This window comes from Chelmon rostratus, chromosome 21 (assembly GCF_017976325.1).
Source record: "Chelmon rostratus isolate fCheRos1 chromosome 21, fCheRos1.pri, whole genome shotgun sequence".
Taxonomy (NCBI): Eukaryota; Metazoa; Chordata; class Actinopteri; order Chaetodontiformes; family Chaetodontidae; genus Chelmon; species Chelmon rostratus.
The window spans coordinates 11,080,050-11,094,627 of NC_055678.1; the positions used below are offsets into that span (position 1 = coordinate 11,080,050).

Below are 14,578 nucleotides of genomic sequence, written 5' to 3' on the forward strand. Positions count from 1 at the left end.
AAATCAAAAAGCCAGAGTCAAACTGAAGTCACGAGTCGACCTCTTTCACAGAAGATGTTTTGATGTAGAAAAAGAACAGATAAAGTTAAAGATGGCTGAATTCCACTTAGCTGCCTCACTGTCAGGGTCCTGGCTCTGTGCATGCTGATGAGAAGAAGCACCCCCCATAGGCCCTGGCCCCCGTCGCACTGTCGGGTCTTGTCCATAAACAGCTGCAAATGCACCACAAGCGGCAAACGGCAGGAAAGTTTTGGAGCTTCTCGCGTCTTTATGAATGAACACGAACACAATGAACATAATTTCAGCCACTAATCAAATCTTTGAGCGCGTGCGGTGGATTAATGAGCCGAGTTCAGTCTACCTCCTCCTCCAATAAAGCACACCGGACTCGGGGATCAGTGACATAATCAGCTCGTTTAGTTGAATCAATAAGAGCGGCTCAGGCGTGCCCTTCCTTCCAGAAACTGTTTAAAATATTACTCTCCGGTACAGTCCGCTAATTTTGGGTAATAAGGAGCGCTCAGTTTCAAATATCACCACCGGTGTGGCACCCTCCGTTGAGTTCCTTAATGCAAAATTATGCAGTCATCAAATTAAATGCGAGAGTTTAAAAACCTGGTAATTCAGCAGCTTAATGGTCCGTCTTCTTCAGACTTCAAATGAAACAATTCACTGTTCACAGTGTAAAAGTTCTCCACCTTCACCGTGATGGACTGTCAGGGAGAAGGATCCCTGTGCTCGGTTAGTGGGATCTCAGGGATCCAGCGGGAGGAGAGGACCTCTGCGGCCTGGACGGTTTCTGTTCGCTCAGCCTCAGTGGAAAACAGAACGCCAACGTCTGTTAGTGCCAAAGACAAAAATATGTGGAACGCTCTGAATCTCGGCCTGTAACCGAGTTCAAGCTTTTATCTGCCTCCTCTCTTTCATCTGCATTGCTCTTTCATGACTAATGTCTAATGACTAAATCTGGTCTGTTTAATTTACTAACAGGAACTGAGAGTTCAAATCCAGCACTCAGCATCGACCCGACCACGTGTTTGATCTCATCCTAAAAATACCTTTTCAGGCCGCCTCAATATTACTGCGTTCAAAAACACACTGCAGCTTTCATTACGTTGAAATAAAGCTAAGTTTACAATCATACACCTTGGAAAGATAAAGCTCTCGTGAATCGGTTGATGCAAACCATTTCAAGATACAATCACAACAGGAGGCACAATAAAGGGCAACTGCAGACAAACAACTGTTTTTAAAACTGACACAACAACGAGGCAACTCACCGATCACGTCTCTCGTTGATCCTCAGACACGCCGACGAAAGCAGTCTGGTAACACTGACAAAGATCCAGACGATCCACTGCTGGAAAAACATTCAGTCCAGAACAAGATAATAATCTACACAAACATGTTTTCTACTTTCTAAGAAGTGGGCGTCTTCTGTGTTTCCCTTGTTGAAAACTTCCGGGAACATGCACAGGTAGCCGCCATCTTGGCTCCACTCACTCTGTGGAGTCTCAGGTTTTAAATGATACCTTGGCCAATCAGAACCCCTCATATGAAAGCTAACGACCAGAACGGCCAATAACAGTCCGAGTTGAACATCGTGTGAAGATCTAGCCAATCACAATCAATTTTGCAGATGACTGGCGCTTCGGCTAGCCAATGAAATTCTCCAGCACCTCAATCAAACATTTCAGTGCAAATAGTGAAATTGCACACAAGTGACTAATAGATTATGATAAATGATATGATATGATAGATAGCTGTAGATATATAGATATTTATGTAGATATATATAATAAATTGCCTTTTTTTATAGAACACCTAGATATACCATGAGAGAAAACATGAAAATATTCAGTTTCTGTGGTATTTCCTTCATTTGCATTGAACTAGGACTAAGGAATTGCTTCATGCTGTGGTCACATTGTGTTTTTCAGCTAATTTTCAAAATAGACATATGAAATGACATTTAAACCTTTTGAAATCTTTACGAGTGTTAGATGAGAAGATTGGTATCAATCCTCTGCCTGTGTGGTAAACATACGGGCTATCTGGAGCCAGCGGCCCGTCAGCTTAGCTTAGCATAAAGTCCAGAAAAAGGGGTAAACGTCTGCATCATGTGTGTAAAACCACAAATTGTCATTTTACCATTTGTACAGCTGAAGATAAAACATGTTCATTAGGGAGCTTCAGAGGTGCTGCTGCTGTAGGTGGAGCCAAGCTAGCTCTTTTATGCTAAGATATGCTAACAGTTTGCTGGCTCTAACTACATATTCAACTATTCCTTTAAAAACAACCATTAAAAACTAAGAAGAATTGAATCTGTGAAACTGGACGAGAAGAACTTGGACCACTGTCCTCTGCACTCTGTCATGGCGTCATGTAGAGCGTAAGCATCATGTCCTGTTAAACATAGAAGAGACACCAACACAGCGCCAGGTCGGCCAAACTCCACGTTTCAATGGATGAAATAGTCTTTTATTTGGATAAAGTTTGCCAAGCAACTTGACAAGGTTAAAAAGGCAAGTTTGAACAATACAAGACGTCATGTGTCAATGCAAAGTGTCAGGCAAATTCAAGATGAGTCGCGCCGGCAGCCGTGAAACTGAATGAAACAAGTGTGGTTCCATACAGACGCCAGTCGCTTAAAGGGCCGTAAAAAGTTCATAGACTCTTTCCTCAAGTTTCTTTCATTATGTCTTAGCAAAGTAGAAATATAAGTCCTCTCATTCTAGGTCCACTTTTCCAAAGGTGCTGCAGCTCTGTCGGGCTTGAGGGAAGCTCCGATTGGAAGATTGAGCAGAAACAAAACAGACGTTTTAATGAGAAAACTGGCACAACAACAAATTACATGCCAATTTACTTCTTCTTTTCTGTGTGTTTTTATAATCTGAAATTAAACAAGAATAAATTGTTTTACTCGATACGTCAGGAATCTTAATGAAATTCAGTTTGAATATATGCTAATTCACCATTTAGCTGAGCACCAATCTGTTAATTAGATTTCGTTTAATTGGATTGGAGCGTCCCCATTAGTTCCACAACTAATGAACAGAAATGATGTCTGAATGCTTTAATGATCTTGGCAATAAGGAGCGAGCACAGTGGGGTCAGGATCAGTCAGAGTTTGGTCATGGGTATGTGGAGGCTGTTCCACGGGCCCATCCACAGCTCCTCCTCGTCCGACTGCGTTCTGTCACTCGAGCACTCCAACGGCCCCCTCGTGACGAGTCCGTCGTCGTCGTCGTTACTGCCGTCCACCGTCGACTCTCTCTCGCCTTCTTTCAACTCGTCCTTCTCCGCTGTGCTCTGAGTCTGCTCTGTGCCGCCCTGCGCCGCTTTCAGCAGGTTGGATTTGGACGCCACACTTTCAGTGCCCGTGTTGCTGGTGCTGGTTGACCCTAAAGACACGCTGGATTGTCGAGCGTTAAACTCGTTCAGCGTTTTATTGTTGTCAGTGTTAGAGAAAGAGGAAGTGGCCGTCGCTGAGGCGGCCATTCCCGAACTTTGGAAGGTGCGCAGCGTGTTGCACCCAACGTCTGTTCTGGGGCTGTTCAGGGGGACTCTTTCCTCCAGCGTGGCGGCCATTTTGTCTAGTTTTTTAAAGTGCTTGGCCAGCCGGGAGCTAAAGACGGGGGAGGGGAGTTTGAGGTTGTTGTTTGTGTTGCTGTGCGTATGTGTGGGACCTGTGGCGTTTACAGAGCGTCGGGTGCGGATGATGGAGCCGTTCTGGGCCACGTAGATGCTGCCGTTAACGTTAGCGTGGCTGTTGAGGGTGGAGGACAAGCGGCTGCGTTGGTTCTCCGGCATGCTGTCCTCGCCGGTGGAGCTGGTCTCGTATTCCCGGTCCACCACCAACTTGATGCGACGTTTTCTACTGCCGAGCTGGAAAAACACACAAATAATCATCAAGTCATTAAACTTCTGATGCTGAGGCTGAACTCCCGGACTGTTCCTACAGGCGCACTGACGATGCTGAGGCACAAGTTTACTCTGTGTTCCTGGACTGCTGGTCCAGCTATCTTTAGGTTTTGTTATTCTACTTGTCAGAACATGGTGCCTAAATTACCCACAATGCAACTTGATCTGACAGTTTAGCTGGAGTTTTGTTCGTGTTATGATAGTGGAGGGTACTGTAGCCTCTAGCTGCTGGCCTCAAACAGAGATGAGGCACAGTCACAGAGGTCTGGTAAGTTTTTAACTGCACACCCTTCATCACAAAAGGCTTCGTACATATTTCTCCATAAGACCCGTAAACACACTGTGATGTGTTTGTGTGAGTGTCTGAACAACAAGGAGTAAAAAAAAAAAAAAAAAAATCATCTTGTGTGCAACAGCTGAACAAGAATCAGACCGAAAAACAGGTACGTACAGCACATGAAACAGCTGTCCAGTTTGAGAAAGTGAGAAAGTGAAATAAAGTGAGAAATTCCCAGGACTACATTTCCTTGTTGAGCCACAGGGGAGACACACTAATTAAATGATTAATTAATTGAGTAAGATGACGCCAACCATTAACTCTTTTGATGTACATGTCAGTATTGTTTGAAGACTCTTCTGGCTTCGAGTGTGTGGGACCTGTAACCACACCGGACCTCAGCCTCAGCACGTTTTGACCACTAGAGGTCAGTAGAAACAACAGCACTTCCACTCACACTGCAAACACGCCACACAGCAAAGACGGGTCAGAGCGGCAGTGTTTCCTCCAGATTGTTCACTGAGAGCGACTCAAATGAGCCTTCTGATCATATGTTGCTTTATAATCTTAACAAATAAAAGCATTGAGGAAATGCTTTTGAAAATATGCTCTGTACTGATCCCAGATTGTGGCTATGACATGACAGGAAAACCTCGTCCTTGTAAGATCTGAGCAAACACTGCTGTGTGTGCACACACTTCAGACAATATAACCCTCTATTTCTCCACTTAACCTCAATAGTAGGGAAGAAAGAGTACGTTCATCATTACAAAGAAAACATCTCGTCTCCCTGCAGGTAACAGGTAGAACACGTACTGGAAGAACTGAGGGATCCAGAAAAAGAAATGACTACAGAGAGGTCAGTGAATATAGAGAAATAAACAGCTGGAGGTGGAGCCTTCACAAAAGGAAACCGTGAAGGTAAATCAGTTCAATATCCTTTAAAGGAAGGCGAGACAGAGGAAGAGGAGGGAGAGGAGATAGGCTGACGAAAGGGCGCTGAAGACACTGTGAGAGGGCAGCGGAGGACACGCAGGCAATTTCAACTCCGGTAAATCACACCAAACAAGGAAAAAGAGAACGATTAGAGCAGTAAATTCCACGCAGGTAATGACTGCACACCCAATCCAAGCATCCTCACCCAGATCTTACTTAGTGGCAAAGAATTTAATCTTTGGGGGGCTGAGGCCTCATCTGCATTTCAATCAGCCGACTCATTTTCCAAATCCCCCTCGTCTTCATCCTCGTCTCCGTCCCCACCACGGTCGCCGCTTCTCTCCTCCTCCTCCTCCTCCTCCTCGGTGTCCTCGATGATGGGTGACAAGTCGTCCGAGGCGTCCATCACGCCTGAGCCCGTGTCTGATTGGATGCGGTCAGTGGCTCGCCTGCCCAAAGAAGACTTTCGCAATACGACGCTTTCCACCTCCTCCTCCTCTCCAGATTCCTCATCTTCCTCACTCTCTTCCTCGATTGTTTCATGTGAAGAGCGGGAGTGTCTAGAAGTTTGGGGCCTAGAACTACAAACTGTAGAAGCTGAATATCTTCTAGAGTCGCTGCTGCTCCTTCCTCTCTTTCCGTTGGCACTGCTGCTTCTACTTCTGCTGCTAGCACTGCTGCTATCGATGCTAACGCGACCTTTTGAGCGTCGTCTGCTCGACTCTTTCCCCTCACCCTCGCTCTCTAACCCTGACTCCCTCTCAGACTCTGACCCCGTCTGGCTTCCGCTCACCGACTCTCCATCTGTGTCCTTTTCCGTTCCCGAGTCGGACTCGGTTTTTTCTGTCTCTGTATCAGATCCGGTCTCGTCCCGCTCGGCTGTGACAGACGAGGAGGGGCTACTCGCCTCGGAGAGACTGAACTCCGATGGGGACTCTTTGCTGCCACTTCCTGTTTCTGAACCGCTGTCATGAAATCTTTCTTCTCTCTTCTGCCACACTTCAGAGGAACCATCCTCCTCTCCTAACTGCCTCTCCCACCTCCTCCTCTGCTCTCCTGCGGCTCTCTCAGACACTGATGCAGAAACACTCATATCTCCTACAGAGCCATACATCTTCCTGCCGCTCTCCTCCGCTCTGTCCCAGCTTTTACCGCTGCTCCACTGTTCGTCTCCCACCCTGGCGGGTCCCTGGAGCCTTCTGGTGAGGGAGATAAGACTGAGGGCCTCGCTCAGCTTTTGTTTCACTGGAGGGGGTTTGCTGGCTTCAGAGGACGTCTGGAAATAACTCCCGTCGATGACTATGCTGCCGTCCAGGCCGGCGAAGTGGCCAGCGGACGACAAGCCAGGGAGCTCCCCCCTATGCTCTGGCCTGACGCCTTCTCCTCTTTCAACAGCATTTCTCATTCCATTGTTCGCCACGCCACCTCTGTTGCTTCTTCCCCATGTTGCCATTTCTCCTCTGCCTCCTCTTTCCCTCCCTCTTTCTGCTGCTTCATCTCTTCCTCCCCCTTTGTTTTCTCTTTTCCCCGCTTCCCCTCTCTCTAATCCTCTTCCCGCGCCTTCGCCTTTTCTTTCCTCCGGCATGTCTCTGCTTCCGCCCCCCTCTTCCATCGGCCTGACTCTGGCTTTGTTCCAGGGCGGGTGGATGGCAGGAGGTTGTCCAGATGTTTTACTCCCCGAGGACAGCAGTGCGCTCACGCTCATCACTGCCTTCAACCTGGCGGACGCACTTGAGCTCTTAGGCTTCGTGGTTACGGTTGTAGCACCATCTGACGGTTGTTTTTTGTGGCCCTCAGTTCTTGGGGCTCCTGGGATCTTCCTTGTGGGCCCATTAAAAGGTGGACGGGGCTGAAGGTGGGCAGGGTGTGGGGCTAATCTGCCTCCTTGAAACGGTCTCCTCACCTGCTGTCATGATGATATTAGTCCACAACCAAATAAGAACATTTAGAAAAGGAACAAATAGGACATGCAAACTGCAAAAAACATCAGGATCTCTGATTCTTTCACAGGGCTAAAGCTTTAAAGAACTTCCAGATTGATGTTGCTATGAAAACTTGACTAAGAAAGTTGTTGAAAGTTTTTATGTACAGATTAAACAAACCTGAACATGCTAATTGATGAGTTAAGCTAAGCGAATCAGCTGCTAGCTGTAGTGTCATGTACTGCATATTGTACAGACATGACAGTTTTGATCTTCTCAGCAATCAAACCAAGAAGCAGATTTGAATCAATGGTGTGTCCCAACCTTCACAGCAGTCTGACACTCCATCAGAGTGATTCTTCTTTAAAAGCTACAAATGTTGAATTTCACTAAAAAGGTTTGAACATCAGAGACCACCCCTAAGAAAGCTGCCAGTGATCTCAGGAGGAACACTTTTCAACACTTTTCCCCTGAACTACACTTTATTTCAGCACTTTCACCACATTTCTGTTTAGTCTCCATTAGAATACTGTGCAAAATCAATACACATCATTGTGATCAACAACTTATCCCCCTCGCACATCATGGATGCTGGTACTGGCCTGTGTTAGAATGCCTGAAAGGTTTCTGTTCTGTTTACCTCTCCGTCAGACTCCTGTGGGCTGTAGTAATAGCTACCGTCGTCATCGACAACAACTTCTCCATATTCATCGTAGAGGCCGGAGGGTGAGATCAGCTTCCTGCGACTGCCGTACTGAGGAAGGTCATACCTGGACCAAGAGAGGGAGGGAGGAAAAAAAAAAGAGCACATTAACCAGGAAGAGGCTGTGCAGAGCACAAATAGTAAAAACTTACTACTTTTAATCCTTAAAGGTTATTTCTCTCACATGCAAAGCAGTGGTTCATTTTTGGTATGTGTCACAATGATGAAGAAATAAACAGAAGCTGTGTTATTGTCCAACAGCTTTGGCCGATCAGTAGTGAAGACAGGAAGAAATCTGCTGCACAAACAACACTGTTGCACTTGGCTAGTGCTTATCCACAGCCACTTAAAGCAATAACGCACAGGGCAACACTGTGGCTCGCTCCAATGATAAGCACTGTCTAATGACTCGCCTAAGCAAAGCTGCCTTAATCACAAACGCAGCATTTTGTTGCCAGGAGACATTTTGTTAGCAGAAAACACTGGAATCGATTTCCCTCCCTTTTGTCTCTCTTTGTTGCCTGTTGCCGGGAGCGCTGCCTGGCTCCACCGGCCAAAAAAACTGTGTTGTGTATCACCGCTTGGGCTCCGTGCCTCCCAGCAAGCAACTCTGGGAGCAAGGGGGTCAAAAAAACACATTTTTTCAAATGCTATCCTGGAAAAAATACATCCCAGCGTGATGGAAGTAACAAATCTGATGGAAGTCCTTTGGCTTGGCTCCGTAAGAGTTGTACAGAAAAGTGGTGTAATCACTCTGCTTACAGTCGACTGGTGGGAGAAGTTTCCCCTTCCTGTTTCATTAAGTAGCTGAGTAATAAACAGATGGGAGGGGCAAATGGATGAGTGATGTGTGTGTGGGCGAGAAAAGGGGAGGTAGAGGAGTGTTAGGTCAAAGGAGGGAAGAAGAAGAAAGATGTGAAGAATAGCAGGGTCGAAACAGAAAGACCAGGTCAGTCACAACTGTTGCACAGTTATAATCCTTAGACTGAGGCCTCTGCAAGCTAATGTAATGAGTCTTAACCTTCCACTAAAACCTTCTTATGGGATTTCACAGTCATTAACCCGCAGACTCACACTGAAGTGTGCACACAGTCAAATTACTTTAAGGCTACAGTAACTCTTTGCTTCCATCTGAGTGCTCTTTCTGCCCTTCACTCTCTTCTCCCCTTTCTTTCTCACTCCTCGCCATGCCTCCACTAGGGGGCAGTAATTAACTGAGAATCAGCTCATGCGGTTCAAAGTTGCCAGAGTCACTGGCATCACTGCCAAGACTTGGTGGAGCGGTTTTAAAAGGGACCAAACTGGGTCACTGGTCGGTCTCAGGTGGGTGTCCAAATGCTAAATGATTGATTAATGGTCAGTGAGAGGATGTGTGATCACAATGACTCATCAAGAGGCCTAAACATGACAAAGAGCACTTGTACTCTATGCTTTAATGGTCACTGGATGAGAAAGTCAAAGTCAAAGTCAAAGTCAAAGTCAGCTTTATTGTCAGTTCTGCAGTATGTACAGGACAAACAGAGAATCGAAATTGCGTTACTCTTCAACCCTTTGTGACAGGACATATATTAGAAAAGGGATAAATAAAAAACTGTACAATCTAAATAAAAACTGTACAAACTAAGTAAGTAAAAACTGTACAATCTAAATAAGAACTGTACAAATTAAGTAAGTAAAAACTGTACAATCTAGATAAAAACTGTACAAACTAAGTAAAAATTGTACAAACTAAACAATGAAACATTGAGAATGTAATAGTGCAAATGTAAACGTTAGTGCAAAGAGAATTAGCTTCTTAGAAAATCAACCCAATTTCTGATGCCCAGATGAAACAAATTAGTTTTTGTTTAGTTTCATAATTGGCAGCTTCAGTGGAACATTAGCGTCGGCTCAGTATTGAAGCGGGGACAAAAACTGCTGTCCCCATTTGTCACTCACACACTAAACATGGTAAAATAGGGTTGAAAAATATCCAAGTCTCCAATGAAATCTAAAAAGAGGAAGTGTATTAATTTTACATTTACAAAGTCAATTCACCAGTCATGGTAAACAGCCTGTAAAAACAACTGTCCAGTGTCTGGTGTGGCTCTGCAGTGAGATTTGAAAAGAAAATGATTCGAGTCAGTTGAATAGTCTCAGCATGGGCCTCGACACCGCCTGTTTCAACAGAGGGCATGTGTTGCATGGTGGCAGTATGGAGATTGAAAGAAGTGGCCATTTACCAGACAGGGGGGCTCTTTAGAAAATTGCTATCTGGTTGCATTATGGGATGTTTGAGAGCAAATGTTTTTGGAGCTTGATACCAGGGTCAGAAAGTCATGAGCGACTCTCGCCCTCTGCTGCTTCTGCTCGATCATTCTTCTCTGCAAATTTAAATTATGTGCAAGTTGCATGAAGACATGCATATTAAAGGAACAGCTTGATATTTTGGGAAATACAGCTGTTTGCCTTGTGGCAAGAGGTGAGTGAGAAGATTGACACCATTTTCATAACTGTCTGTTAAATGCAAGCAGCAACATCATGGGCTGACAAATGGAGCTAGCGTGGGAAACTGCAGTTCCTCAAATGGCCACTTGAGGCTGGCCCCAACAGTGACTCAGTCCCCATAGACCCCCATGTTAAAACGGCTGACTTTACAGCTGAAATAAACATGCTTACAGCCTGATACAAAAAACAGTTTGCTCTCTAAAGCTAATTTCCCTGTTCAAGACAACTGTACCGGAGGGAATTATTATATAACTCACTTATTTAAATTATATAAAGTTATGACGTAATTATTACGTAGTTATTGCATAATTACGTCCATGGCTGCTTTGAATGACAGCTAGCTGCAAGATTTTAGCAACCAGGCTTCACTCTGCCCGCCTCAGCTCCACCCACGCTCCACCTCTTTGCCCATTTTTAGATGAACCAGGAGTTTGGTGGATTCAGGATGGTGGCTGCCGGAGCTTCACGACTACGTCCATGATTTCTAGAGTCTATGGTTAAATTAAGATTTTTTGCCATTTGAATGTCTTCATACGCGTTGCATCCTGCCTAAAACAAGCTGGACATGCAGACTCCTCTCCTCCTGTTCTCAGCTTTGTCCTGCTAACATGAAAACTGCATCTTCATTGAGCCGATAATGCCAGATTTCACTCTCCTCATCCTATATTTTCTCATGTGGGTGCCCTAACTCAGCACCTATCAGCTTCATGACAGTCACACTGCTCATCACCCACGCCAATAACGATTTTGGAAAAGCAAGATTTAATCCCTTATTGCTCCGTGGCATGTACGGGTTGAGTATTTTACTCTTGACTAGAGGGCAACATGAATTTGGCTTATTTTGTTGTTTTTGTTTTTTTTTTTTTTTTTTCAGACATGCATCAAAACATCAGACCTGTGCAACAAATGGTTCAAGTTATTTCCAGCGTCTGTATAAATCCAATCAGAATCATGCCAATGGCAGATGGCTGCATTCCCACACGTAGAGAAAATCCCTTTTTGATTTCATCTTCTGAAGACGGATGAAAGGAAAGGTCGAAAGGTCACGATCAATCCGTCTGATTGGTTACTACAGCTGTGACAGTAAAAACCAGAACAGCTGTTGTCTGCTTCTAAAGTTAAACAAAAACAAAAACCTGAACTCTGAAAACTTTGTGTCCCGAGACGCGGTTTAGCATTTGTTAGCATCATTTTGGGGAAAAATACTGCACCTTTCATTTATAACTGTGACAATAACGTTGATTAAATCTGAGTCCCGCCGGGTCACAAAGTCTGATTTCCTGCTCCTGTGTACGTACGGAGTCAGACATGAGTTTGTGGATGTTGCTCTAAGCCAACAGCATCTGGCCCATTGTCTGCCTCCACGGCTGGCTGCCTGATTAGCTGCTACAGTATTGCAATGCTAGGCAGAGAGAATTAGCTGTGTGTGTGTGTGTGTGTGTGTGTGTGTGTGTGTGTGTGAGGGAAAGGCTGAGCAAGAGAGCATTTCTGAGTGAGTGTATGAGCGAGTGAGTGAATGAATGTGTTTGCCATGAGAGAATTTATGTGTGAGTGTGTGTGTGTGTGTCTGCTACTGTGTATTTATGTGTGAGTGTGGGTGGGCGTATAAAATCAAGTTCCCGGGAGTCTGCAGCTAAAATTATAAAAATTACACAATGCATCACAGATGGCAGGCTGGGTGCAGAATAAAACACACACACACACACACACACACACACACACACACACACACTTGGGAGTGATGCTATAAATCTTCAGAGGTCTTGTTCATAAGCGCTTTGATCTAATGTGTCTGTATGTGTATGTCTATATAGCATTTCTTGTTTTTTTCAACACCCGAGTAGTGACACACACACGCGTACAGTACATGCACGCACACTAAATCACTGTAAGATCTTCCTCCAACTCTTTTGACTGCCTGTGGTTCAAAAAAACATACCATCAACACCATCCATGAGCGGGAAGGTGCGAGGCAGGTCACCGGTGTCAACATTTCACGGTAGCCAACACACTGTGTGACTGACACGGTCAGCTTGAAATCAAAGCAGCTGCCATGGGGCTGACACGAGGCTCAGCTGGATAAAGTACACACGGTGAACTCCAGACTCGTGTAGGAGGTGATACGTTTCTTCGCCGTTGGTGTGAACCCTGACGGTTACCGCTAGAGGTCGAAGGTCAGAGATGAAATGCAGTGAAGATAGGCTGTATTCACTGCCCTCAGTATCTTTGCTGCTGCGTGTCACCACTGGTAAATAATGCATGTGCAATACTGTGTTTTATTATACTCTATCACCACTACACTGCAAGAAAAAAATCTAAGCTGCTGTAAAAAGGGGGCTAACATGACTTTTCATCCCCTATAATGGTGCTGTTTACGTAGCAATAGCTAACCTGTTGAGCTATCTTGGACAAAATAATTAGCATGATGATGATTACGTTGGGAATATGGTTGAAAAATAACTTCTGTAATAAAACATGTTCTTATTAATACTGAGTATGTGACACCAAACCAAAGAACAGTAACTAATTCTGTTTCTTTGGTGGATTGATTTGACAAGAGAAATTTGCCGAACAATAAACATCATAAATTATGATCATACTGTATCAACACAATAGGATTCTGTTTCAAGTGAACAACTGTTAATAAATTAAAAAAGTGAATTCGAGCGACCTTGATTTTAGCAGAGAGCTGTTATGAAGGACAGAACATCTGAGCACTCCAGTAACTTTTAAGCAAATTTAGTTTTTTTGACGTTTAAGCCAATAAAGATGAGTCCTTAAGTCCTTAAAGTGTGCTGGAAATGGAGATTTGCATTATAACTGTGCAACTCCTGCTGGGGAAAATCATGTAATACAGTAGACTAAATAGACGGTGAGGTTGCTATTGTCTACTACAATACATTTGTTTTATTTAGATGAACCTGATTTTAGGTTAATTTGAGTTTAGCCTAGAAGCATACAGCGTAAAGTTACAGCCAGGTAAAGAGGCACAGACACCCTACGTGCACATATAAAGCAATATGGTGATGCAGTGATACAGAAATACAGACCCGTGGTCATAGTTGTAATAATCTTGCGTGTAGTAGTCCTGGCCGGGGTCGATGCCAGATTCCATTGATAGCTCCTGTTAGATAAACAGACTGTTGTTAGCAGCTTTTCACACGTACACACTGCACACACACAGATATGTACGAATCTCTGTTAACTCATATCTGCGGATGAATGTGCAAGGGACAAGATCTGGTAAAGGAAGCGTTCTGGTTTCTGTTTGTAGTCTGAGTAGTGTCGACTAATCACAATCGCGCAGGCTTTGGCTCTACGAACCCATTGGCTATCGTCTGACAAGACTTAGCTTTTTAAATTGATCTGCATTCAGATGTAGATATCTGTTTATAGAGGTTAGCTGAAATGTCGTCTTTGCATCTCAAGTTGCTAACTGGGCTGCAGACAATGGTCTGTGCACAGAAGAGGAAGCCTTGGCCTGGATATCCATTATGCAGATATCTGCTGGCTACACCGGAAGCCCTGAAACACCGGCTGTTGCCCCCAGAGGCTAAATCACCATCAGACGACAGCCGATGAGTTCTGAAATTGCATATGTACAAATACGCCCACACACATCTGTCTGTACAAACAGTCACACTCATATATACATATTTACACCTTTTCACCTCTGATTACACTGACCCACACACTGAAGCAGAAACCTATGCTGAGGAAAGACGTAGTGAGAAAAGAGACAGAGTACCTCTGGTCTGAGCAGAGAAGGTCGGAGCAGTTGTTGAGTCTGCCAGAGGAAAAAGAAAAGCGGCGAAGGACAAGACAAATGGAAGAAGTTAAGACTTCTCGCCTAAAACGGTACACATCTGTTTTAGAAACGTAAAATCGATATCTGATGTGCCTCATTCAATATCGCTTGGATGCAGATGATCCAGTCTATTTGTTTTGACTCGGTGTTGTCAGACAGTTTTGTAGGAGCAGGTGTTGCTTTTTTTCTAGAGTGAACATCACTTTGCAATTTAGTTTCAGCTCAAAATGACACATTTACAAGTTTAAAAATGCATATCCTGTCAAAGTGATAATCAAATACAGCCATTTGGGGGATGGATATTCACCAAGTAAAAAGTCAGTTCTGTGCAAATGGACTACTTTTTAAACAACAATAAGACTTGCATTGCACAAAACAAACATCTGGTCCAATTTGTTTTGGAGCATGTCTATATGCTGCTTTGGAAAAGATTAACAGTGTTCTCCATCATCAGAAATACTGCATGACTTTCTTCATCAGTCTTTGTGTTTTCACATTTTAACATGTGCCATCAAAGGACT

At 44.4% G+C, this 14,578-nt stretch overlaps 1 protein-coding gene across 1 annotated transcript in view; it reads right to left on the bottom strand.

The window, feature by feature from the left end:
* Positions 1 to 2,469: 2,469 nt before the first annotated feature.
* Positions 2,470 to 14,578, bottom strand: part of LOC121624435 (protocadherin-15-like) — a 181,265-nt gene continuing 169,156 nt past the window's right edge. The window contains exons 37-40 of the mRNA XM_041962063.1: positions 13,998 to 14,036; positions 13,300 to 13,373; positions 7,700 to 7,829; positions 2,470 to 3,888 (exon numbers count right to left, since the gene is read on the bottom strand). Coding sequence (XP_041817997.1) covers positions 3,124 to 3,888; positions 7,700 to 7,829; positions 13,300 to 13,373; positions 13,998 to 14,036 — 1,008 coding nt within the window. The 3' untranslated portion in view covers positions 2,470 to 3,123. The remainder of the gene's footprint in view (positions 3,889 to 7,699; positions 7,830 to 13,299; positions 13,374 to 13,997; positions 14,037 to 14,578) is intronic.